This window comes from Boleophthalmus pectinirostris, unplaced genomic scaffold (genome assembly GCF_026225935.1).
Source record: "Boleophthalmus pectinirostris isolate CB_2022bp ecotype Guang Dong unplaced genomic scaffold, ASM2622593v1 HiC_scaffold_15, whole genome shotgun sequence".
NCBI classification, from domain to species: domain Eukaryota; kingdom Metazoa; phylum Chordata; class Actinopteri; order Gobiiformes; family Gobiidae; genus Boleophthalmus; species Boleophthalmus pectinirostris.
This window is the reverse complement of record NW_026571070.1, coordinates 13,188,470-13,216,456: the sequence shown is the minus strand read 5'-3', so window position 1 is coordinate 13,216,456 and position 27,987 is coordinate 13,188,470. Positions and strand designations below refer to the sequence as shown.

General features: G+C 37.7%; 1 protein-coding gene across 3 annotated transcripts; it reads left to right on the top strand.

The window, feature by feature from the left end:
- The first annotated feature begins 30 nt into the window (after positions 1-30).
- On the top strand, positions 31-27,968 carry smpx (small muscle protein X-linked). 3 transcript variants are annotated; one of them, XM_020926010.2, is made up of 5 exons: positions 31-78; positions 11,748-11,803; positions 18,296-18,385; positions 19,253-19,413; positions 26,778-27,968. In XM_020926010.2, the coding sequence occupies exons 2-4, from the start codon at positions 11,768-11,770 to the stop codon at positions 19,406-19,408; spliced, it is 282 nt and encodes a 93-aa protein (XP_020781669.1). In that variant the 5' UTR covers positions 31-78; positions 11,748-11,767; the 3' UTR covers positions 19,409-19,413; positions 26,778-27,968. The 3 variants fall into 3 exon arrangements, with proteins under 3 accessions (XP_020781669.1, XP_020781670.1, XP_055006953.1); XM_020926011.2 differs by lacking the exon at positions 31-78 and adding an exon at positions 2,351-2,488; XM_055150978.1 differs by lacking the exons at positions 31-78; positions 26,778-27,968 and adding exons at positions 2,351-2,488; positions 19,479-20,156.
- Positions 27,969-27,987: the final 19 nt, after the last annotated feature.

Sequence of the window (27,987 nt, the reverse complement as noted above, 5' to 3'; positions counted from 1 at the left end):
ATCAGAACGAAGGGAAACAGGTCAGGTACTGCAAGAGGACCTGGGAGGCAGAAGGCAGGGCAGAGCAGCACAGCCAAGGTAAGAGAGAGTTTCTGTATTGTTGTTTAATCCTCACTGGAGATGTTTATGTGTTTAAATACTGTATTAAAGCTTTAACTAACTTACAAAGAGCGTGTCTTTAAACGCTGTGGATGTAGGGCAGAGCCATTTCTGTTTGCATGAGTCATTTGAGGACTCGGTTATGGGGAGATGAGAAGCCAAAGATAACACAATCCCAAATAACGTCAGGTTGCCAAATAGTTGAAACGAATGTCAGTTTTCTAATTGCAAACTCCTCTTACAAAGTTATCGGCAAGTTAAGTTAATACGTAAAGTTATTTATACTTACATACAAGTTTTGTTAGTGAGGAAAACTTAAGAAAAGTAAATGATTATGACATTATAAGCAAAATTTTGGTATATTTGTGCACAAAATAAGTACTGGATACTACAATTTTAGGACGAAAACTGTACTATAACACACTACAGTCAGCCCCAAAAATAAAATTATTTCAATATTTAAAGGTGTACTATGCAACTTTTCTGGTTTGCCACCTGTTTGTCTCTATATTAGGGATGTAACAATAACCGAAATATCGTGATATTGTATCGTCAAAGTTCTCACAATAATGTCTTGGACCATTACAATATATCGAATTACAAGTCTCTTTGCTTAAATTAAGAGTTATGGTGCAGCAATAGCTAAAAAAGACTACATAGACCATGATCCTTTGCTCCATTTCAGTGCAGAAAACAAGAAAAAATAACAGTTCTAAACACTTTTAAGTCTTAGTTGTTTGGATTAAGTCTTGTCAAGGCATTTTAAGAGGAAAAAGTAGCATATTTACAGTTTTGTTTGCAGCCTCCACAAAAAAATATCGCAAAAAAATATTGAACCATGAGATGTATATCGTGAAAATATCGTACCGAGAGATTTGGATATTCTTACATCTACACCTAAACGTGAGCTTTCCCGCAATTTCGCAATAAATATCGTATCGTGAGACTTGGATATCGTTACACCCCTACTCCACAGAGATGTTATTGTATTGTCTGGAATGTTCCATAGTAATGCATTAAACTGTTGTAGCTGTTTAAGATATTTATTTATTTAATTTAAATTGTTGTTAATGACCAAAAACACAAAAAGTCAAGCATTCCTACTGTGAGCTGGCTCGCCTCTCCACAGTACTTATGTGTAACTTGACCTAATGGTGTCACCTGCTTGTCGTTTAATGCAATAACGTGGAACATTCCAGGTAAAGTAATTACATCTTTATGGAAACAAGACCCTCCCTCTGAAAAGTTACATATATTTATAGTAAACCTTTAAGCGCTAGAGATACTATATAGGTCCAATGATGCCATTCCCAAGCCTGGAGAAACATGCTGTTGACATCAGTGTGACAAAAAGTCTAAAAACAGAACTTTTTATTGTGCAGTGAAATGTAATCTGCTCAAAAACCATATTTGGAGTTGTGTTTCCTTCAGGCCGTGCGCAGGGAAACCACTGTTTAGAAACGTATTTGATTACCATTACTCACCTCAACGCTCCATGGAAGAGTCCGGAAGAGAGGGAGGGAAAGAGGGAGAGAGAGAAATGGAGGGAGGGAGGGAGAGAGATAGAGAGAGACATGGAGCTAGGGGGGTGGAGGGAGGAGGGAGAGAGAGGGAGATGGGGGACAGAGAGTGAGTGGGAGTAAAGGAGAGAGAGGAAGAGGGAGATGAAGGGAGAGAGAGGGAGGAGGGAGAAGAAGAGACAGAGAGAAGGAAGGGGAGAAAGAGAGAAAGAGAGGAGGAGAGAGAAGAAGGGAGAGAGAAAGGAGGAGAGAGAGGAAGAGGGAGCAAGGGAGAGAGAGAGAGAGAGAGAGAGAAGAAAGGGTAGAGAGCAAGGGAGGGTTAGGGAGAGAGAGAAGGAGAGCGAGGGAGAGAGAAGAAGGTGGAGAGAGAGGGAAGGGGAGAGACAGAGGGAGAGAGAGAGGGAGGAGAGAGAGAGAGGAGAGAGAGAGAAAAGAGAGAGAGAGAGAGAGAGAGTGAGAGGAGGAGGGAGAGAGAGATATGAAGCAGGTCCCCACTGTGTATCACTGACTATTTATAGACAGAACAAATCCCAGAATGACAAGAATCCTCCAACCAGAGAGAGAGAGAGAGAGAGAGAGAGAGAGCAATGAAGAGAGAGAGGGAGAGAGAGAGACAGAGAGATGAAGAGAGAGAGAGAGAGAGAGAGGAGGGCGAGGATGGGGCATGGGGATGGGGAGGGGGGCAGAAGAGAGAGAGAGGTAAAGTGAGAGAGAAAGAGGGGAGGAGATGAGAGCAAAAAGTTGCAATCAAAGTGTAGAACTATAAAACTACTACTACTACTACTACTACTACTACTACTACTACTACTACTACTACTACTGCTACTACAACTCTTACAAGAACCTATAGAGACATTCTAGTGCAACAGGTAAGACATTTAATTATTTCTTTGAGTTGCTTTGGGAAAAGTCACGGCTAAATGAATAAAATATCAGTCGCTCTTGTGTAAAAAATAGTTTTAGCAGTAGTAACGGTACAAAAGTCACAGAAGTAGTGCCAGTAATTGTGCATGTTTTTTGCCAGCACAAGGATTTACAACATAATATATTTAATAATCTACATCAATTAAAGGTCCTGTTTATGCAAAATTGACCCTTGTGAGCTTTAAGACATGTTATAATACTGTTATCTGGAGTTTTATTTCAATGACACATATTCGAGTAATCCTACATTTTTATTCTATGATTATTAAAGCGCTTTGAGTCGCATTTTTGTGTGAAAAGTGCTCTATACATAAAGTTTGATTTGATTCTGTCTTCACCTTCAAAGCTCAAAATGCGCTGTTCCCCCTTGTGATGTCATGAAGTGGTAGTTTTCAATTGAACAGCAACTTTGAGTCAGTATTAAGTAATTCCAGATCTGAAATTATGTATGGAGTTTAAAAACACATGTGGAGCACTTTCGGTGTTACCACATGACATCACAAGGTGGAACAGAGTGTTTTCTGTTTGAGGGAAGAACTAAAAGTCTAAATCTGCAGGGTTTGTGTGTTAAACATGTGAAAAAAACAACAAAAATCACAACTCCAGGTATTTTTTTGACAAGAAAACAACATTATAACAGATCAGAAAATGACGTAATGGGCCCTTTAATAATTTTTCTAACACATTTGAATTTCCTCTGTAGGACCACAGTTACATCTATCTAATCTCTTCAACAAAAGTGATAATTTCCTTGTATTTTTTTGAATGACTTTCACTATTTACTCCCGCTGAACGTTACATATCATTATATAACTGAGAACTGAAACTGAACTTTTACTTCCCCTGCACAAACCAATAAGACCTGAGTATTTGCCTGTCTACTTCCTACAATGCAAAATATTAAGGAAATACACAGACTCGGCATTGCTGATTCTTACATAATACAATATTTTTTAAACTTTACAGTCTTTATTTTAGTTTGAGAAGTGAAGCGCTTCAGCTTTTACGTATCTATTTGAGAATTTGAATACAATGAACCAGCTAAAAGACCACGTCCTAAAGCAAATTCACTTATAGAATTAACTGAAAATGTATTTTTCCTATTGATACTTTACTGTGACACCATGGTGGAGGTGTTCTGCATGTATATCTGTGGCAGAATGTTCATTAGTTACCATGGTGACACAATGCAGAGACCTACATTGACAAACGACAGCCCAAAAAACGTTTTAATATTGTTCAACAAAAAACACAAAAATCATAAATACGAGCGTTCACGTTTCTGAGAGTGACTAAATGAAAAACTGCTGACTGTAATTTTATTTGAGAAAAACAAGTTTAGCAGCACAAATCATCTCACATGTCGTAGTTCCAGCTAAATCAGCTCTTTGTGGTCAGATTGTGTTAAAACAAAGCTCACGTTAAACCCGACTTGAGAAACAAAGCTTCAGACGGAGGAAATATTGACGACATCACAGCTGCAAAGTGTCAGTAACCACAATTGTATAAACATCGTAACGGTTTTTCATTACTTGATGGTATAACTAATCGATAAACAATTCTAGTCAGACTCAACTTTTAGCTTTCTTTGCAAAATACATCATAAAATTGAAAGTGTAGCAGTAAAAGCAAAATAGACTTAGACTTAGACAAACTTTATTGATCCATAAGGGAAATGACTTGGACACAGTAGCTCACACATCACAATATAATATAATAACAAAGAGTAAAAAAAGAAAAATATATATACGTAAGAGTAATAATTAGGAATGTAACAATAACTGAAATATCGTGATATCGTATTGTCAAAGTTCTCAAAATAATATCATGGACCATCACAAAATACTGAATTACAAGTCTCTTTGCTTAAATTAAGAGATAAGACAGAGGGAACTACATAGACCATGATCCTTTGCTCCATTTCAGTGCAGACTACAAGAAGAAATAAGCACTTTTAAACCTTTATTTTTTGGATTAAGTCTTGTCAAGGTATTTTAATAGGAAACAGTTTTGTTAGTCTCCAGAAAATATCGCAATAAATATCGCACCGTGAGGTTCATACCGTGACGATATCGTATCGTGAGATATCGTTACACCCCAAGTAATAATATAAGGGTGGCCAGTTTTCCATAATTCTAAACTGGGACATATGGTATAAATAAAATTGTGAAAAGAATGTGTAAAATTATTGATTCACTTTTGGGTCAGGATGAAATCTGAGGGACTATGGTTGGTGCATTTTTTAATTTTTTAATTTTTATTTTTTTGCCTTTTGGTCATTTTCAAGCATGATTTTCTGTATTGTTTATAATGGCTGGGTTTCAAATTTTAAAATAGGGACACCTGCGACATTTCTTGTATAAAACTGGGACAAATCAGTGGTTTTGTATAAATCTGTTGGGACAGGGAACACGGGGCTCAAAATTGGGACTGTCCTGAGTAAATAGGAACGTCTAGTTGAAGTTGTTAGTTGATGCAGCTTTTATTCAGATGTGCTTAATAGTTCAGAATTTACAGTAATTAAATGCCTTTACCACTGTACATGTACCATTTCGATGCCTAACTTTGTTCACTAACTAATAAATGGATAATGGTTTATGTTTTATAGGCGTCAAACTTAAACAAAAACTGGGAGTCACATTTTTGTGTGTGTGTTTTGGTCATTTTTAAGCATCTTTTCTGTATTTTACTTAAACAAATAACAATTTATTCCTCACTTTACAGTTGGCAGGTATCAAATTGGTCCAAAATTGGGACACCCGGGACATTTTTGTATAAAACTGGGACAAATTAGTGGTTTTGGATAAATCTGCTGGGACAGGGGACACAGGGCTCAAAACTGGAACTGTCCAGAATAAATACGGACGTCTGGTCACTCTAATCTAACTGTACTTTATCTAAGACTTGCTGTGGCTCTTTTATATACTAAATTTCTTGTGACTGCTAAAACTAGTAGCTCTCTGACATTTTTGTTTTGTAAAGGTAGCTCACCGGAAGAAAAAGGTTGGAGACCCCTGTACTAAATAATATATATCTATAGGTACTGTATTTGCTTATACTTTTTGAGTGGAGTTTGTGTCTGAGTGACATTGTCCTAAAGCGCTGTGCATCAGGGAAAGACCCCAGCTCCAGAGCCGTAAAGGTTTAGTCAAATGTGGTGGAGACATTTTAATAAAATTTACCTTACCTTACAGCTCTACCTACATCCGGACATATAGGTTTACATATATTAGGCTAATCAGTTTCACTCACATGTTTTTTTTTCCCATTCTTGGACGCCACTTTTGAAGATTGAGGATGCAGTATGTAGAATCCACCACCAGTTTGACTCCATTAAACTGGCATTAAACTTATCTGTCACCATAGAGACAAAAAAGTAACACCAGCTTGCCAAGTTACAGGTCAGATCTGTGGAGTTTTCATTAACAAAAAGCTGAACCCAACTGGGGTAACTTAAACCAAACTGAACAGAACAAAACTAACACAACCAGACAAACGAACAGCGGTGTTTAAATATAGGACAAACTAAAACTGAACACAAGAGGGGAGAGTTACACTAAATAATTAACTAAAACTACTAACTTAATCAAAGTAACAAGAAGGCAAATAAGTATAATACAGAACATAATAAGTGATAATAAAGTGAACAAACAAACAGACTTAGTAAAACAAACAAAATAGTTCTCCTCCTAGAACGTGTGCAGCCAAATTTGAATATAAGCCTAAATAAAGGAATTAAATTAAACTCTGTGTGCTCTAATTAACTTAATGTAAATGAAATGAAATAATACTAACTCTGTGGAGTGGTGGCACTGTGGTATCCAACTACAGTGTGTATTTATGTGTTTTTAGTTCAGCATTGAAAATGCTTTTAGTTGGATAAATGCTACAGAGAGAAATGTAATTAATGCCATTCCGTGAAACATTCCAGGCAAAGCAAAAACATCTCCATGGAGACAGGAAAGCGGTGGACCCTCCAACAGAAAAGTCAAAGATAGAAAGGCAATGTTTTGAAAGGTTTAGTACGGGATTGTGTATAGCTCAAAAAGTTTTTACTTCCACAAATTTGTACCAGTTGATACTTTGTTATTTATGTATTTATTTATTTATTTATTTATTTATTTATATTTGTCTTTCTATTTATTTATTTATTGCTTTTATCTGTTTTTTTAGTACTGCTTTTATGTATGGATTTTATTTTATTTTAATCGATATTATCATTATTATTATTATTATTATTATTATTATATTTTGTTGATTCTATTAGTTTCCTCTTGGTTGGCACATAATTCTGCTGATTTATTTATTTTATTTTTTTAAATAAAATGTGCTATACAAATAAAGTTGGATTGGATTGGATTTGCAGTGACATCGCGCTGGGGGTGTTCTACAATGCATTTCTATTGGCGTTATGTTCAGCAGTTTCCATGGAGACACAATTTTCACATTACCAAACACAGTCAAAAAAGTTTTAAGATCATCTCAGAACTTAAGAAAAAATACAAAAATGGATTTAAACACATTTTTAGGAGCCTGTGATCAGTACGAGCGTTCATGGTTCTGTTTAGGAATTACATTTTCACCAAAAATGATGAGAGAAAAACTGCTGAGAGACTTTTTTAAGCGCATAAATCATCTCAGCTGTTGTAGTTCCAAAGAAGTCAGCTCCTTTTGTTCAGAGCAGTGCTTCCAGTTAGCGTCACAACCTCAGGGAACATTTGATCACATCAGTTGCAAAGTATGAATACGTAAGAACACAGCTATAATTTTCCAGTCTCATTTGTTTTTTACAATAGGCTCTTAAATAAATTACATCTGACTTGATTTGCCTGCCTCTAAAAACATCACTGCATGCAAATCTTTTTATATAAATATACACTGTGTAACTTTTCTGGTGGAGGCATCACCTGCGTCATCATGGAGATGTTTTACCTTTGCCTGGAATGTCCCTCAGTGTGGCATTAAACTTGTCTATCTTGCATTTATTCACTAGAAGGTTCATTGTACATTTTTTAGGTATCTGTACTTCACTTAAGTCAGTTTTACAGAGGATACTTTTTACTTTTACTTCACTACATTTGAGAGCAGGTACTGTACTTTCTATACTTTCTACTCCTCTACATTTTAGATCTGGACTGAAAAGTATTTTGAAAGGGCTGAGACGTTTTAGCACATTTAATTTGAGTTAACATCCCAACGTCTCCCTTTGAGCAAAATAAATACACAAAAACAGCTAGAAAAATTAAGCTGAATCCTTTTTCAAAATCAATACATTTCATCCTTTAAATCTCTACAAAATACTTTTAATTTTTACTCTTTAAGTACATTTTCTAAACAGATACTTATAAATACTTTTACTAGTAGTGCTACAAATAGATTTTTTCAAGTGATCATTTTACTTTTACTTGAGTAACTTTTTGCCCCTGTATCTGTACTTTTACTTAACCCTTTAGGCGCCAGAGTCAGAGTCCTGGTTCAGTCCTGGTTTAGACCTCGTTCAGTCTTGGTTTAGTCCTGGTTTATTCCTATTTTCATCCTGGTTTAGTCCTGGTACAATCCTGGTTCAGTCCTGGTTCAGTCCTGGTTTTGACCTGGTTTAGTCCTGGTTTAGACCTGGTTTAGTCCTGGTTCAGTTCTGGTTTAGTCCTGGTTTAGTCCTGGTTCAGTCCTGGTTCAGTTCTGGTTTAGTCCTGGTTTAGTCCTGGTTTAGTCCTGGTTCAGTTGGTTCTTGGTTCAGTCCTGGTTCAGTCCTGGTTCAGTCAGTCTGGTTCAGTCCTGGTTTAGTCCTGGTTTTAGTCCTGGTTCAGTCCTGGTTCAGTTCTGGTTTAGTCCTGGTTTAGTCCTGGTTTAGTCCTGGTTCAGTTCTGGTTCAGTTCTGGTTCAGTCCTGGTTCAGTCCTGGTTTAGTCCTGGTTCAGTCCTGGTTCAGTTCTGGTTTAGTCCTGGTTTAGTCCTGGTTTAGTCCTGGTTCAGTTTTCTGGTTCAGTTCTGGTTCAGTCCTGGTTCAGTCCTGGTTTAGTCCTGGTTTAGTCCTGGTTCAGTTCTGGTTCAGTTCTGGTTTAGTCTTGGTTCAGTCCTGGTTCAGTTCTGGTTTAGTCCTGGTTTAGTCCTGGTTTAGTCCTGGTTCAGTCCTGGTTCAGTTCTGGTTCAGTCCTGGTTTAGACCTGGTTTAGACCTGGTTCAGTCCTGGTTCAATCTTGGTTCAGACCTGATTCAGACCTGGTTCAGTCCTGGTTCAGTTCTGGTTCAGTCCTGGTTTAGTCCTGGTTTAGTCCTGGTTCAGTTCTGGTTCAGTTCTGGTTCAGTCCTGGTTTAGTCCTGGTTCAGTCCTGGTTCAGTCCTGGTTTAGTCCTGGTTCAGTTCTGGTTCAGTCCTGGTTTAGTCCTGGTTCAGTCCTGGTTCAGTTCTGGTTCAGTCCTGGTTTAGTCCTGGTTTAGTCCTGGTTCTGACCTGGTTCAGACCTTGTTTAACTTGAATGAAATTTGACACCGTATTTGTCAAAATTTTATTCAGCGCTTCATCTTGAGGCATTAACAACAAGACATCTCCATGGACACGAGCAGGTGGCGGACCCTGTATTAGAAAAGTTACATAATGCCTCTTTAACATCGCTCCCACCGCAGGGGTCAGCTATTTGTGCCACCTCTTTGGACCGTCCCTATTGTAATACACGCAGTAATGATCAGCTGTTACCCAAATACCAGCACGTTTGTATTAGTGAGGCTATGCAGGGCTCGTTACAGCGGCCGCGAGGTTGCTGGTTCAATTCCAAGGTCACAAGAGCCCTCTCCTCTCACTGTTGTGCTCAAACATCTCCACGGAGACCGGTCTGCAGTCCCTCTCTCTTTAACACGCGCTGTATTTTTGCTTTGCGAGATAAGAGGAGAGGAAGAGGAGGAGGAGAGCATGGAAACTTCAGCCAAACACTTAGGGTCACTGAGCTGTGGTCCGAAAGTGGAAAGAGAATTAGAGGGAGTATTTTTAGACCAGTTTACACATGAGTACTCGAGATACAGAGCTGTACTTCAAAGTAGAGTAGAAGTCGAAGTATCACAGTGTTGTTTTAGAGATTAGAAAGCATCTGCTACCATGATAACTTACTATTATTACTGCTACTACTTCTACAATCACTACTACTTCCACTACTACTACTACTAATTAGGGTTATAATGATATCCAAGTCTCAGGATACGATTTATGAAGCTTAAGGTATAATATTTATTACGATATTTTGTGAATTTGCTACTTTTTCCTCTTTAAATGCCTTGACTTAATAGATTTAATCCAAAGAACTAAGACTTAAAAGTGCTTAGAACTGTTATTTCATCATGTAGTCTGCATTGAAATGGAGCAAAGGATCATGGTCTATGTAGTTCCCTCTGTTTTTCTTTATGAGCTATTGCTGCACCATAACTCTTAATATAAGAAAAGAGACTTGTGATTCGATATATTGTGATGGTCCACAGTATTACAATATTTTGGTTATTGTTACATCCCTACTACTACTACTACTACTACTACTCTACTACTACTACTACTACTAATACTTCTGTTGCTGCTGTCACTGTCCAAATATGTATAAACTTAAGGGTTAGAATATGACCCACAGAGAACTTAAAGAGCCCATTCGCTATTTCCTGATCTATTTTCAGGGTTCCCAGAGTCATGGAAATCCTGGAAAAGTCTTGGAAATTAAAAATGTCATTTGCCATGCTTGGAAAAGTTATGGAATTTTAGTATCTCTTTCATGCAACTACAGTGTTCTGTTAAGTTCTCATTAGACTATTATGATTATTTCCAAACGTCTGCGCCTTTTGTTTAAAATAGACGACAATAAATGCACTGACAGTATTTTGAATGTTAAAAAACTATAATACCAAACCATAAGGTGAATGGAAAGAGTAAACATTTCATATTTAGCTCTAAAAGTCTGATCAATTCTACACATGTAGGTGCTGTAAAGTTATGAAAAATTCACTTTAGGTCATGAAAAAGTCATGGAAAAGTTTTAAATGTTGTCAGTGAAAAGGAGTGGGAACCCTGTGTTTTATATTTTCCTTATCAAAAATACCTGGAGCTGTGTTTTGTTTCTTTCATACATGTTTCAGAGTTCAGAGTTGTGAGAGCTCCACTGTGTTTTTAAACTCCATACACCTTCACTAGAATAATTTGAATGATTTCAGCCCTGGAATTTCCAATCTCCACTTAAAAAAAAAAAAAAAGCAAAACGTCGCTGTTAACTTGAACACTACCACTTCATGACATCATAAAGTGCAACGGAGCATTTTGAGCTTTGGAGATGCAGACTAATAATAAAGGATTACTGAAACAAAACACAACTCCAGGTTTGTTCTTGAAGAGGCAACATAACCACGATAACCTTTAACTAAAACAAAACTAAAACAAAACCAGCGACTATAACGCAAGACAACAGCTTAGTTTATGTCTAATTAAATTAAACTAGAGTATTTAAGACATTGCGTAGTGTAGCTTTCTTTAAACTTTCATCAGGTTCGCTAATAGTTGGATCCTGTTCAGAACACACATTTTAAACAACTCCAAAAGTGTTACTAATATTTGAAAGAAGACTGCAATCTGAACGGAAAAACGAAACAAAAACCCCACACATTTCAGAACACGTTTGTAGAAATGTAAACCACAAGCTCAAGGTTTTTGTATAAAAAATAGATAGATATGGAATTTCCCACGTACATTACTGCCGTCTATTGTGATTTTGACCAGGGTGTGAAATTATCTGAAGACTTTTTACGTAGTTAGACCATAAAGAGCTGACTTGGTAGCAACTACAAAAGGAAAGCTTGTTTGTGTGGTTAAAAAACATCTCTCACACTTAAAATTACAGTCACAACAATTTAGACAGTGCTTCCTAATGTGTGCATTGTGTCACCATGGTAACTCCTAAACATGCCACCATTAAAGATACATGTAGAACACCCCCGGCACGATGTCAAAACACAGTCATGTCCTCCTGCAGCAGAATCCGCCGCTGCTCTCGCTGCTCTGTCACTCTCATCAATGATTCACACGACAGTTCCTCTAGCTGCTTGACTCTGCGTTAGTCTCCAGGCAACTGAAACGCAATGCCCGGGCTTTGAAAGTCCCAGTGATGTAGTCTGGTCTAACAGTGTGTGTGTGTGTGTGTGTGTTTGTGTGTGTTTTTGTGTGTGTGTGTCTGCTGCTACAGGTCTGTGGACAGAGAGGGACATGTCCAAACCATCGTCCAACGTCAAAGCCCTGCAGGTAAGATTAACGTGTGGAAATGTGGAAATCTAAATACAAAATAACTCTGGATTAAGGGCACTGTGAAGTAGAAGTGCTACAATCATACTCACTCCTGCTTTATCTAGTTTTCCTCTCTGCTACCACCAATGTTCTCCAGAACTTTTAATGCAATACCTTCATATTTTAGCTGCTTAATCTTTGTATTTTGTTTATTTCACAGTGTCATATGACGTCTGTAATGATTGTCCATTGTTGTGGTTAACTTTGAGCTTTTTCACACTTTTTTTTTTACAAATAAGGAGGCAAATAAACTAACCTAACTTACAGTATATGAATTACTTGCACTAAAAGTCAGAGGTGACTTGGACTCAAGTCAGACTTGAGTCATTATTTTTAGGACTTGAGACTTGACTTGATAAAATGGACTAAGACTTGGGACTCGACTTGGACTTGAAGTTCAGTGACTTGGGACTTAACTCGGACTTGAGGCCTGTGACTTGAGAAGACTTGAGAAGCAGTTTTAAATCTGAATTCTTTCTATTCTGGCTATAATGATTCACATTAACACCTTATCAAGACGTTTAAAAAGGAAAAATTTGCATTTCTACAACTCCAATATACTCTGTAAATACTCATATAAATATACTATGATTTGTTTTAAGTACAGTTTATCTTAAAAGTCATAAGTCTTATAAATTGCAAACATCTAAATTGTATTTGGTACTTTGTTTAAAGACTTGAAATGACTTGAAGCAGATGACTTGGACTTGACTTGGACTTACTGGCCAGTGGCTCGAGACTCGACTCGGACTTGCTTGTCTGTGACTTGGGACTTGACTGGGACTTGAGGTCAGAGACTTGAGATTTACCTGAGACTTGCAAAACAATGACTTGGTTTCACCTCTGCTACAAGTACTAGGCTAGTATCATCACTACTACTAGTACAACTACTACTACTATCACTGCTACTATTAATGCAACTACTACTACTACTATCACTGCTACTACTAGAACAACTACTAGTACTACTACAACAAATACTAACCACTGTGGCTGTTTATACCACTACTTCTACTATTTCAGCTTCAGTGATTACTGTTGGTGCTCGGTTCTTTGGCATACAATTGTAGCTTTTTTTTTTTTAGTTAAAGGTGCACTATGTAACTTTTCTCATAGGTTTACCCTCCTGCTTGTCCGCACTGAGAGCTTTGCCTGGAATGTCCCACAGTATGGCATTAAACGTGTCCATGCTCAAAAATACTTACCTCTCCATAAACTCTCAGAACCTGCAAACTTGTTCTTTTCCATGTTGTCTCCATAAAGATACTGTAGATAAGTTTAATGCCAGTGTGGAACCTTCTAGTTAAAGCACACAATCTCCATGGAAACCAGTTCGTGGCGGATCTACAGCGAGAAAAGTTACATACAAGTCCAACACAAATAATTAGAATATCGTGAATGTTTTTCTCTCAGATTTCAGAAAGTCAAACCCTTATCCTAGTAGTTTCACACTTTTAAAAACACTTTTAAAAACACTTACACTTTTAACATGCGTAAAAAAAAGACCACGAGACACAAAAGGCTCCACATAGAAGAGTTTATTGGTAAAGGCAGGTTCAGATGTGCATATAGAGGTTCAAGGCATTAGCGCTGAAGCAGGAAGCAGCGTCTCGTGTAGATATAATGCTGTGTTTATCATGGCTTTAAGTGCGTCCGAGTCAGAACATGTATAGGCTTTTCCCGTTGAGTCTTTGTGCTCTGGTCTGGTCCAACCATGAGAGAGGCATCGAAAGGGCTGGAGTAGCAGTTTTACAATTAAATACGAGCTTAAGTTAAGTTCAACAAGGCAACATAACAATATCAAGTGTAATGTAAGTGAAAATATCTTACAAATTAACATATAAGGCCTCACATTTTAGTTCAGTCCTATCAGTTATATAGTATTTATATATATATGTGTATTTTGACTTTTACAAATATATGAATTTAACCATTTTGTACAACAGTTTGATCATATTAACCCATCATTACATTATTTAAATACAAAAACAAGACTTATAGAACGCCACAGTCCAAAAACGGACCAGTATCAGTGACAACATTCACAGACTAAAGCAACAATAAGTGAACAAGAGTGAAAGCAGAGTACACGTGTCATTCACAAAAGTGTTTCACAAACTTAGCAAATACAAATGTTCGCTTATGTGTCTTGACTAGAGATACTCGGACAAAGTGACAGTTTAGTGCGGAAAGTACCGGTACTATTAAGTGTTTTTCAAATGGGGTTAATAATAAATAGTAAAGTAATTTTTGACCAAGTCAGTGACCCGCTAATGTAATGTTAAGCTCATCTGGCCATCCGATAATTCATTTTAATACAGAGTTTCTCAATTTTTTCCTTGGGGACCCATATTTTAAAAGTCACAAATCTTCACGATCCAACTCAGTAAACATTATTCGTAAATCATTGTGACCATTATTGAATATTAATGAGGATATGTTATTGTTGACTGAGTGATCGTGTCTCTCTGAATAATCAGTACTGCTCAAGTTTTAAACAATGAAAAACAGTAATCAGTATTTCCCTCAGAAAATTGGTGAGGCAAGGTGATGCTACCGAAAAAGTGAGGAGTGGGGAAGGCGGAAAATGTTTTAATACGTTCTTTTTCAGACCAAGGTTTAGTTTGTGGTCATGTGATGTTGCTGTGACATGTCTGGACTATAAACCGGGACGAGGGGCCTATTTACTCTCACACACTCGGGATACTGTCCTGAAGAAGCCGGACTGTAGATGGCGCTGTTGTCATGCCTTCATAGATAGGAAGACAGCGCCAAAACCTGTTTACATCAGCTAATCGGATGTGTTTCAGCAACATCGCATGACCACTCTGAGGAAGATCGCTAGTGAGCAGCCGAAACTGTCAAGGATGAAAACAAACAAACAAATCTTGGTCTGAAAAAGAACCTATTAAAATAAGTTATAGGACGACCAGATGAACCTAAAATCTACATTAGTCATGAGTCACTGTCAGCTTGGTCAAAAATGACTTTAACTAAATAAAAGTCAAATCTAAGTTTAAGGAGATAGAAAAGCAAAGAAACAGCTCATACTTTGGTTCAGACTGGTAACTAAGATGTCCATGTAAACAAATTTATGCTAAAACTAAGATTTGCTCCACGGCAACAGCTGCCACTCCTTCCTTTGTGTCTTAATGGACGATGTTAAAACAGTACAGATATTATAGGCACATACGTATAACATTTTGTACCATGACAGCAACAAGTTATATTATTATTAAAGGTCCTGTACTTCATTTTACCGTCTTAAAAATGTGAAAAACAGAACTAAATAATCTTAAAGTGGTCCAAAGTTGTTCCTCAAGTTACCTTATGCATTCAGAGCATCCTAATCATTCAACGTAATGAATTTAAAAGCGCTTTTAAAAAATTTTGGAAGCCAGAATCGAATTTTGCTATCATGGAACAATAATTAGCATGCTACTGTGCACTTCCTGATGCTCTTATTTATGCTTACATAATATCTGTACTTGGACAAGACACATTTTTGCCCAAATACATGAGAACAAAATCAAGTACAGGACCTTTAAAGAAACTAGTTGAGCTTGAGAATATATTCAGGGGTTTCAAGTTATGGCAATGGTCACAACAATTAAGCAATTCAAAATAAAAATATTAAATCTTTCGAATGGGGAAAGGTCCTCACACAGTCTTTCAAATCTGTAAGGAAATATCTGTCTGAAACCCATGAATAAATCAAATTTTCCAATCAAACATTCTGAGTTATCAATTAAAAAATGAGTCATTAGGGGTCAGACATAATGTACACTTTGTGCCAGTTCTAAGCCTGGATAAACATAGGCATATACAGTATCTAAGGCTATGTTCAGACTGCAGGACTTAATGCTCAATTCGGATTTTTTTTTGTGAAATAAAATTTTTTTGTGAGTTTTGTTCACATTTCCAATTAAATGCAACTTGTATGTGATCTGCAGTGTGAACTTTAAATGCCCCAAAAGTGTCTCACATGCGCATTGGAGGACACGGAAGTCGCATAAACATGGACACGAGCATTGAGCACCTGGAAATTTTAAAGTTGCTGTCGTACTGAAGCCAAAACATGTACAGCTTATTTGTTTTAAGGAGGAGATTGAGAAGGAGAAGGACGAGGTTTTTGGCCGTGGCGTTTTGTGGGGCAGTGGCAGCAATGTCCGTCGAAAGGAACGTGTGGGTGATGTGGTAGGAATCGTGATGTGATTCGCTGCTTCACTCACACAGAGTTCATACACAATTTTCAAATGACGAGAAGAACGTTCGTGTACATTTGTGGGCGCTTACTTTTACCACTCTCGCGGGAGGAAACACGTCTTCAGCTTGTTGATGACGTGTAGGTGGGATGAATGTGACCTGGCCGTTCCGCTCAAGTCAAATGTCAAAAGATCGGATATGTATCGGTTTAAGGAGCACATATCCAAGTGGCCTGGGTTGCATAAAAAAAAAATCTAATCTGTGTCATTTAGACTGTCATTAAAAGATCAGATACCGGTCACTTAGGGGAGAAAAAAATCGGATTTGGGTCACTTCAGGCTGCAGTCTGAACATGGCCTTAGTAACATGAGATTAGGCAACAGTTAGATCATTATTTACTCCTGTCAAACACATCTTATCAGCGTAATTACCTAAAAACTGAGTCTTTGGTTGCAACACTGGAATGTGAAAAGATGATTGCCAGCGACTCGCAAAAGCAAACGACACTTACCAACGACTCATGCCCAAGCAGCGGCGAAACTTTTAGCAAACATGCCGTGAACTCTGAATGTCATACACTTAATATTATTGAATTTAGATAACTTAAATAGTCAGAACAGGCTGCCCCTCTCTCTTTACAACTGTACAATAATAATGCCTATACAAACAGTACAATAGAAAACATCAGGTTCAGACGCAGGCAGATTTCTGTGGTCTGTCCGTCCAGAGGATTTCCATAAAGTTTCATTAATCAAACATTCATAAACAAACATAAACAAAACCAGAGGCAAAGGAGAAAAACATTGGCCACTCATTTACAGCAGAAAGAGGAGCTTATTAATCCAGTAGTACAAGTAGCAGTAGAAGTAGTTGATGTAGTAGCAGTAGTAGATGATGTAGTAGCAGAAGTGGGTGATGTAGTAGCAGTAGTTGATGTAATAGCAGTAGTAGATAATGTAGTAACTGATGTAGTAGCAGTAGTAGTGATGTAGTAGTTAATGTAGCAGTAGTAGTTGATGTAGTAGTAGCAGTAGTAGTAGTTGTAGTTGATATAGTAGCAGTAGTAGGTGATGTAGTAGCAGAAGTAGTTGATGTAGTAACAGTAGTACTTGATGTAGCAGCAGCAGTAGTTGATGTAGCAGCAGTTGTAGTTGATGTAGTAGCAGTTGTAGTAGTAGTAGCAGTTGTAGTAGTAGTAGTTGTAGTAGCAGTAGTAGTGTGTATAGTGTAGCAGTTGTAGTAGTAGCAGTAGTAGTAGTTGAAGTAGCAGTAGTTGTAGATGTAGTAGCAGTAGTAGTTGATGTAGCAGCAGTTGTAGTTGATGCAGTAGCAGTAGTAGCTAATGTAGTAGTTGTAGTTGATGTAGTAGTAGTAGTAATTGATGTAGTAGCAGTAGTAGTTGATGTAGTAGCAGTTGTAGATGATGTAGTAGCAGTACTAGTTGAAGTAGTAGCAGTAGTAGTTGATGTAGTAGCAGCTGTAGTGATGTAGTAGCAGTACTAGTTGATGTGGTAGCAGTAGTAGTTGATGTAGTAGCAGTAGTAGTAGTAGCAGTAGTAGTAGTAGTAGCAGTAGTAGTGTAGTAGCAGTAGTAGTTGATGTAGTAGCAGTAGTTGATGTAGTAGCAGTAGTAGTTGAGTGTAGCAGTAGCAGTAGTGTAGTAGTAGCAGTAGTAGTTGATGTAGCAGCAGTTGTAGTTGATGCAGTAGCAGTAGTAGCTAATGTAGTAGTTGTAGTTGATGTAGTAGTAGTAGTAATTGATGTAGTAGCAGTAGTAGTTGATGTAGTAGCAGTTGTAGATGATGTAGTAGCAGTACTAGTTGAAGTAGTAGCAGTAGTAGTTGATGTAGTAGCAGCTGTAGTGATGTAGTAGCAGTACTAGTTGATGTAGTAGCAGTAGTAGTAATGTAGTAGCAGTAGTAGTGATGTAGTAGTAGTTGAAGTAGTAGCAGTAGTAGTGATGTAGTAGCAGTAGTAGCAGTAGTAGTGATGTAGTAGCAGTAGTAAATGATGCAGTAGCAGTAGTAGTGGAAGTAGTAGTAGTAGTTGATGTAGTAGCAGCAGTAGTTGATGTAGTAGCAGTAGTAGTTGACGTAGCAGCAGTAGTTGATGTAGTAGCAGTAGCTAGTTGATGTAGTAGCAGAAGTAGTGATGTAGTAGCAGTAGTAGTTGATGTAGTAGCAGTAGTACTTGATGTAGTACGATAATGCTGAAATCTCATTGGCTGTTGTGGCTGTCCGTCAGGCTAATTTGAACATCCCGATGGGGGCGCTGCGTCCGGGGGCGGGACATCCTGTTCGGAAGAAAGAGGAGACAACAGACACGCCAGAAGAGGTGAGAATTTAACTACATCCAGTTTACTGACATCAACACAAGTGAACAAACTGCCACACACGCTGATATCAGATACACAGAGACAGAGTAATAAAATGTAGGTAAAAATAACCCATAAAAAAAGGAAAGCCTGATAAATGATTTTCAAACCTGATTATAGGAGACCATTGTTTGCACTACAGTGATACAATGAGAAGAGTTGAAAAATACTATGAAAGACAAATATGGTGCATGTAATAATTTCCTCTTTCTACCAGAATGAGTTGTATAATATTGTATAAAGTAAGATATTTGTGAATTCAGATTACAGTGACATTCTACTTGTCTCTAGTTTATATCTTAAATCTGTGTTCACACTTCATAATCTAGACTAAACTGGGACTAAATTTAGAACTAAACATAGACTAGAGCAGGAATGAACCAGGACTCGAACAGAACCAATGCAAATCTACATCAGGACTTAACTAACCTCATCTTGGTCCTCTTTAGGCCAACTTTTAGTCTATTTTGTTTGAACAGTCTGATATATTTTTCTGGAGTTTAGAGCTGTATTAATGTTCACCCTCCGTTCACACTAGCACACAGACCATGTCAAAACTGGGGCATAACTGGAACTAAACCTGTAATTTAAGGACTAGACCAGGTCTAATTCAGGACTAGAACAGAAAATTGTTGAGTATTCTTCAGTTACAATCTCATGTGACCCCTGCTGGCTCTGTACATGGTAAACTGAATACTCTCTCTCTCCCACTCTCTCTGTCTATTTCTTCCTCTCGCTCCGTGTCACTCCCTCTCTCTCTCTGCCTGTCTCTCTGTCTCTGTCTCTGTCTCCCTCCGTCTCTCTGTCACTCTTTCTGTATATAACAGCAGCCCCCTCCACCTTCAGAAGAGCCCCCCGCTGAAGCCGAGACGCCGGAGGAGAAGAAGGTGTTGCCGGGGGCAGTGAAGCTCCCAGGTCCCGCTGTAAATCTGTCAGAGCTCCAGAACGTGAAGAGCGAGCTCAGATACGTCACCAAGGACTAACACACGTATGTCACACTATAACACTCATATAACTCAATCATATAACACTCATTTATGTTTGATATAACAGGGCACCAGTGTGGTGATGAAAAGATTTCTTTGTTTTTGTTTGAGCTGTAATGTCTGCAGAGAATGAGTATCGAATCTCCAATCAGTTTTCTACAGTGATAAAAGCCAGCAGCCCTATACTTAAAAGTGAAACATTTTCTTTAGCTCATAATTGCCATTTCAATTTTATCACTTAGTAAATAGCAAATTCTGCAGTTTTAATTTTATATATATCCATATATTACAGTGCTCATATGATTGGCCCTCAATGTCATCCACAGAAGTGACCTATTGTATTGATGTACTTCATACGTTTTCTAATGGAAACCTTTACACCATCTTTTATCCATGGAGAAGCTATTTTTGCTTGGAATGTTCCACATTATGGCATTAAAATATGGTTAATACTATCCAGTGGAACATTCCAGATTAAGCGGTAACATTTCGATCTCATAGTTCACCTTTAACTTTGCTCTTCACCAGCTTTACAAAGCAAAGCTAATAATAGCATGTTCTATGTAAATAAGGACAAATATAAAAGGTGACTCTATGATGACTTTGACTGTTTATAAATAGAAGCTGTATGTAATCCACGATAGTATTTGTTGTTGTTTATTTTTGTTGATAAAGTCTCCACACTGGTTGAGCGATTTCCTTGCCTGACCCACATGCACACAGGCCAGAGAAGAAAATGCAAATATTAGGCAAACTAGAACAACACAGTCAATCTTCACAAACAGACTCTTGTTTATATTATAACACATGCAAATAGTGCAGGGTCATCGGCTGGATAAAACCACACCACACAGTGTGACCATGGGCCCTGTAATATGATGTCATCAGAGAGTTACACATAAATAAATACTGACTGTTTAAAATCCCCAAAAAACATGTTCGATAAACTGGTGGTATTTTTGAGTCAATATGTAGGACAGATTTTGGTCATTTTCTTTTTTAATCTAATTTGAATTTGGTACAAACTCAGACCAAAGCCTTGTTTAACTACAGACTAGAGAGAGAAAGACACACACAGAGAAACAGAGAGACAGAGAGAGAGAGAGAGAGAGAAAGAAACACACATAACACACGCACAGAGAGAGAGAGAGAGAGAGAGAGAGAAAGAGAAAGAGAGAAGAAAGACAGCAAGAGAGAGAGAGAGAGAGAGAGAGAAAGACATACAACACACAGAGAGAGAAAGAGAGACAGTAAGAGAGAGCGAGAGAGAGAGAAAGAGAGAGAAAGACATATAACACAGAGAGAGAAAGAGACAGAAAGCGAGAGTGAGAGTGAGAGAGAAAGAGAGAGAGAAAGACACACAGAGATAGAGAAGAGAGAGAGAGAGACAGAGAGAAAAGAGAGAGAGAGAAAGGCAGAGAGAGAGAGAGAGAGAGACAGGCAGACACAGAGAGAAAGACACACAGACAGCGAGAAATTGATAGAGAGACAGACAGACAAACAGAGAGAGAGAGAGAGAGAGGGAAGAAGTTTTAACACACTTTTATTGTGTCTGTCAAAAACATATTTGATTGAATTCCATCCAGACCTCGTGCTATTTACATAAAAAGTATTTACAATTTATATATACATACTATTTACACTATTATACTGTTTTATACTATAGGGAGAGACAGAGAGACAGACAGAGAAGAGAGACAGAGATAGATGATACAGTAAAATTTTACTGTGCAGGTTTTGGGTTGATGGGGGAAAGACAGAACATGCAAACTCAGCCAAATCACCTTTGCATCCTTCATAGAATTTGGATCTAGAATGTACCTGTACTTTAAATGTCTGCGCTATAACTTATAGGTGTAACTTGTAGAGAAAAAAAAACAACAGCATATAACTTGTGTTTGTGCAGGAACGTGGTAAAACTGCACTTTGTAAATGTAATCGTACGATAGGGAGAAGAGGAGAAGGCTATTTTAAAAGCCTGGATCTCGCAGGGAGTTGAATGTGAGCACAAATTGATCTATGAGTGAGATAATGGGCCTCCGAAGAGCACCTTAAAATGCTACGGAGATAAATCAGAGTCGAGACGTAAACAATCCAGATGGGCAGCACCAAAATATAATATTACAGATTATTTATGGCTCAGTGAATGAAAGAAGTGATGCAGAGAAGACTGTATTTAGGGATTATTCAGGTAAATGCCAATGAGACAAAGACATATGCTTTAGGGACATGTTTAAAGGTGCACTGTGGAACTTTTCTAGTAGAAGGTCCACCACAAACTTGTTTACATGGAGATATTTTTGTCAATTACTGATGTTTTACTGCTCAAAAATACCACAAGAAACATGCATTCCTACAGTAACTGAGCTCGCCTCTCCACAGATCTGACCTTGTAACTTGGCCTGGAAGCATTGTGGGCTTGTCTCCATGGCTACAGATGAGTTTACCGCCAAAAAGTTACACAGTGCACCTTTAACTTGTAGAGGCAGCAGTGAAAGAAGAGTCTGGACAGAAATGCCACCACAGCACTGAATAGCTTACATAATGCCGTCGCCCACACAAGAAACATGACCTTAAAGACCCACTGCGTAACTTTTCTGGGGGGTCTGCTATGCTTGTTTCCATGGAGATGTGATTGCGTTGTCTGGAATGTTCCACAGTGTGACATTAAACAGCTCTACCTTACATTTATTCAATTACAGGTGGGTTTATAGCTCAAAAACACCCAGAAAAACTGAAATTTTGACTGTGATCGGGGTCGCTTCTCCACAGATCTGACCTCTAACTTGGTTTGATGATAGAAAGGTTTAATACCATACTGTGAAACATTCCAGACAAAGCAAGAACATCTCTATGAAGAAAAGCATTTTGACGGACCCTCCCCTCCACCAGAAAATGCACATTTAAAGAGACATTGTGTAACTTTTCTGGGTGGCTCTGTCATGCTTGTTTCCATGGAGATGTCATTGCTTTGCTAGGGATGTTTCACAGTATCATTTATCAAATTCTAGGTGTTTTAAAGCTCAAAAAGCACACTGAAAAACATGAACGATTATTCTCAACGGGGTCATGTTTCCACAGATCTGACCTGTAACTTGACCTGTTTATGTCACTGTCTCCATGGAAACAAATAAGACCATACTGCGGAACATTTCAAACAAAGCGGTAACATCTCCTTGATATATAAAGCGGCTCTTGAGGTAAAATAAAATGCCTTTAAACACTATAGATCCATCTTAATGTGATGTTTCTTCATATGTGCGTTACCCCTTTTGTCCACATGGGGTCAGTGTGGGCTGCTGCTGTGCTCCCTGTTCAGGCTGTGATGTGTGTTGTGTGTGTGTGCGTGTTTGTGTTGTGTGGGCTCAGGCCTTGACTCAGCCTGTGTTCAAACCCACAGGAGCGGAGCTGTGCTGATGAGTGTGTGTGATACTGGTCCCACTTCACAGCAGGACTCTGAGGCAGCCCACAGAACTCCGCTTCAGTCTGCGCTCTGTCCCCTAATCTACTGTGAGGGACACCAAACTCTAGAGCAACGCACTTTAGAGACCACACTGAGAATCTAATTAACGTTAAAAAGCTGGTGGTCTGATCCCAGCTCTGACTTGGGCAAGACACTTTACCCTTCGTCTAGAGATGGCTGGATACTAGGGGTGTAACTAAATCCAAGTCTCGATATCGTCACGGTATGAATCTCACGGTACGATATTTATTGCGATATCGTGGGAAAGCTCACGATATGATGAGGAGGTTCATTACGATATTCTGTGGAGGCTATTAAAACTGTTAATATGCTACTTTTTCCTCTTAAAAAAACCTTGACAAGACTTAATCCAAAGAACTAAGACTTAAAAGTGTTTAGAACTGTTATTTCTTCTTGTAATCTGCACTGAAATGGAGCAAAGGATCATGGTCTATGTAGTTCCCTCTGTCTTTTTTTAGCTATTACAGCACCATAACTTTTAATTTAAGCAAAGATACTTGTAATTCGATATATTGTGATGGTCCACGATATTATTGTGAGAACTTTGATGATACGATATCATGATATTTCAGTTATTATTACATCCCTAGTGAATACATTTCAAAATACCAATACTGAACCAAAGATGTTCATTTTGTCTTCCTATGTACTTTAACTTTCTGGATTCTTTTGTAAATACAATACTAATACTACTAATACAATACTAATTATATAGAATGTTATATTGACATGTAAAAAGAACCCAAGAAGTTAAAATATTAAAACTGTAAAAGTATAAAAGTACTGATTCTTGCGAAATACACCACTGGTCAAAAGTTTAAGAACACCATCATTTTTCCAGTTATTTATTGCAGTTCAAGTCCTGCAAGTCCAATGAAGATCTTGAAATGGTACAAAGTTAAGTACTGAGCAGCCAGAGGTTAAAATAAAATAACCATAACCATAACAAAACACAAGTCCAAGCTCTGCCAAAACTACCTCAGGAAAAAAAGAACAAGATGGTAAAGCTTGAAAACATGGAGTGTCCAGCACAGTCTCCACACTTAAACCCCATCGAGCTGGTTTGGGATGAACTGGACCGAAGAGTGAAAGCCAAACAACCTACAAGCGCCACACATTTATGAGAACTCTGAGACTTGGGAAGAACTTTCTGGAGAATATTTGATTTCTATTGTAAAAAGAACGAGCCACAAGTTTGTTCAGCTGTTACACAGTACCTGCCAAAGGTGGACACTTTCATTAATCAAAAGTTTGGAATACATTTTGGTCAACAGTAAACAGAAAGAAAATGGAAAAAGTGTGGTGTTCTAAAACCTTTGACCGGTAGTGTATACGCAAAAATATTGATACTTAAAGTCCTATATACTAAAACTGATACTTGTGAGTTTTATATTATGTTGCTGCTACATGGAGTTGTTTGTTTCATTCACACATGTTTGAGTAACCCTTTATTATTAGTCTGTTTACATCTCCAAACCTCAAAATGCTCTGGTCCACCTTGTGATGTCATGTTTCCAGGGCTGATATGACCCAAATGAGTCTAGTGAAGGTGTATGGAGTTTAAAAACACAGTGGAGCACTTCCTGTATTGCACACAACATCACAAGGAAGCCTAAATAAGCAGAGTTTGTGTGTTTAAACATGTGTAAATGAAACAAAACACAACTCCAGATCTGTTGCTGATGAGGAAACATTTAAACAGAGATTGAAAAATAGCGTAATATAGTAGTAGTTTATACTTTAGTTTATCTGGATATACATTTATTTTTTGTAGTTATCAGTGAGTATAGTGAGTGTTTGATCATGTCTTTCTCTTTTACAAAATTTCAGATTGTTTGTTTTAGAAAAAAAAGTGTACATATTTAAACATTCTGGTAAAGATTTGTCCTTTAGATTTGAAGGAGCTATAAGAACTTACAATGATATAAACCTAAAACTTTAGCATTTTATGGAGTACAGAAGCGCGGACAATAAGGTGGTAGACTGAGATAAGGAGCAGACACACAGAGGAGAATGTCAGATATGATATAGAAGATAGAAGTCCTCACACTGGAGCTGTCACCTCTCGCCACTGTCATAGTCTTATAAAACTTTAGTGACAAAAAAGAGAGATTATGAAATGTAAAAGTTGAAAGTTCACAAAGTAATCATAAAAAGTGAGTATGCTTTGAGATTTTGAATAACATTGTGGTATGCGTATCATCAAAATCTACTGGAAAGATGTGTATTTTTTGTAGTTTTTTGTATGTGCTCTTCATTTCAGGCAGTATGGTGTTGTACTTATTTATATATAATCATTTTATGAAAACATACATTCTCACATCTCTGTAGATTTGACTATAGTAACTTGGCCTGGTCGCAGAAAAATGCAGTATTTTTGGTTGTTTAAAGCAGACCTGTTACGCAAAACACCCCAGACTTTTCAGAACTTTTAATCATGTTATGGTTGTTTCTCCATTTACTCACTTGAAGTTGTATTTCGAGTGATTTGTACATGTCTGAAGAATCATTAATCACTTATTTTCAAGACGCTATACTGCCAATCATTCCATTTGCTCACCTGCTGCTCTCTACTTACTTTGTTCTCCACTTTTATTTACTTAATTCGTGATATGAGTAGGTACAAATGAAAAAAACAATCAGTACCTCGCTTCAGTGATCTACAGCTATCCATCGGAGGTGCAAGCAGCTACAGGGCTCTTTGTTGTGATGACGTTTACAGTAAATTCAGAGCACTGCAGATTTCTATCACGGGAAACTTTTATTAAGTCATTTTAGATGAATATTGTGATTTAAAATGTTCAAATAATATCATGATCTGAGACTGTATAATAAAGTGGACGAAGAGAGTGTGAGAGTTCAGCTTCAATCAAACGAAGCTCAGTTACAGGAGCGAATTTGAAGCCAGACTCCATATTTGGAAATCCGACCGCTAGAGTTGTAACAATAACTGAAATATCGTGATATTGTATCGTCAAAGTTCTCACAATAATATCTTGGACCATCACAATATATCAAATTACAAGTATCTTTGCTTAAATTAAGAGTTATGGTGCAGCAATAGTTAAAAAAAACAGAGAACTACATAAACCATGATCCTTTGCTCCATTTCAGTGTAGACTACATGAAGAAATAACAGCTCTAAGCACTTTTAAGTCTTAGTTCTTTGGATTAAATCTTGTCAAGGCATTTTAAGAGGAAAAAGTAGCATATTCACAGTTTTACTGACTCCACAATATATCGCAATAAATATCGTACCGTGAGATGTATTTTGTGAAAATATCGTACCGGGAGATTTGGATATTGTTACATCCCTAATCGTGAACCTCCCCACCATATCGTGAGGTTTCCCACGATATCGCAATAAATATCATACCGTGAGGGTCATACCGTGATGATATCATAACGGGAGACTTGGATATCGGTACACCCCTATCGACAGCAAGTATCATAGCAACCACAAGAGCCAATCATGACTGAGGTTGTTAAATGTGCCCGCAATCTCACCGGAAAGCAGTAAAGGGGTTTACTTAGCAGCGAAACGCACAAGCTGTCAATCAAACCTATTGATGACACTACCAGGACTGACCTCAAGGAATGAAGGCATCTAACTGGTCCGTTATTTATGTTCATATCTTGATTTATAGACAAAAAAGCTAAACAAAAACTCCAGGATCATGTAGAGCGAGTTAATACAAACATGTGTTGGGGTGTCTGGGGTGAAGGAAGTCTGGAAGTCCCTGCTTAGACTGCTGCCCCCGTGACCCAGCCCCGGATAAGCAGAAGAAAATGGATGGATGGATTCTCGTATTGTGTTGCCCTTTAAGAAACAAACAACAAACCAAATCCATAACATGTTCTCTTCTCGTCTTTTCTTTCCAGCCTTTATAGAGACTCAGAGGAAAATAAACTTCACCGAGACTGGAGCACTGCCACTGAAGCAAAGCCCACTCCAGCCCGTGATGTGACCTCGCACCTCGAGAATCTACAGGAGAACTATACGCGAGCTAAAGACATTCAACGATATCACACACGTTCAGCAAAACCTTCTTCCATTTCTTTTTGTACAATTTAATAACAGAATTACATGTATTTATTGGATGTTTTCAGATCGTAACTCCAGATATTCTTGTTAAACTCGTTTTGTAGATAACGGAGCTCAACAGTGATCGCCCACCTCCAGGTTTTGGGAATAAATTTCTTAATAAATTTTCCCCACAGACTTTCTGAAAAAAAAAAAAAAAGAAAAAATTTATGTTTGAAAGCTTGCTCACGGCTAATCAGCTATAAGTTAACTAATGACCACAAGACTTACAATTTAATTTAATTATGTTTAATCTATGTTTGAAATGTTGCAAAATTATTAAAGCATTTCAAAGAATCTTGTGTTTTTAAGTGCTTTTTAAACTTAAAATAAATATGTTATGGATATTAATTAGCATTTAGCTGTTCAGCCATCTTTGAACTAATATTTTAATTTGGAAAGTCTATGGGAAAAAAGAATGGAAAATCTACTTTTGGAACTGGAGCAGGAGGTCACTGTTGAGCTCAATGGGCTTCGTCATAAAAAAATTAATTCTATATTTCAGCTTCTAAAATACCAAATAGTAAGTAACAAAGCAATGTCCCTTTAAAGGTGCACTGTGCAACATTTCCGGTGGAAGGTCTGCCATCTGCTTGTCTCCACGGTGACGTTATTGCTTTGCCTGATGTTCCACAGTATGGCGTTAGTATGGCAAATATATCTTGTACTTATTCAGTTATAGGAGTTTTTAATTCTCAAATCTCCCACAAAAACATGCAAGATCAACACGCAGTTAAGCAGGTGGTGGACTCTCTACCGGAAAAGTTACACAGTGCATCTTTAAGTGTGGTCAACATGTAATCTGAAAGCAAACCAACAGGCTTCAAATTGTAAGTCCTGACACATGACTATACAGATACAGCTCTTTGTGTAAAATGAATGGATTTGTAATATGCTGCTCACGTTCAAAGGGAAGGTCAGCGTTTTGGCGAAGGAATATTTTTGTGATTATTTTTGAGTTGAAATAAATTATTATGGTTTTAACTAAATGTGGGGTATTTATTTATC

Excerpts from the sequence above, each read along its gene's own strand:
- smpx (XM_020926010.2), top strand. The coding sequence starts at position 11,768 with ATGTCCAAACCATCGTCCAACGTCAAAGCCCTGCAG. Across the intron at positions 11,804-18,295 it reads CCAACGTCAAAGCCCTGCAG|GCTAATTTGAACATCCCGAT; the intron begins GTAAGATTAACG and ends GCTGTCCGTCAG. Across the intron at positions 18,386-19,252 it reads CAACAGACACGCCAGAAGAG|CAGCCCCCTCCACCTTCAGA; the intron begins GTGAGAATTTAA and ends TGTATATAACAG.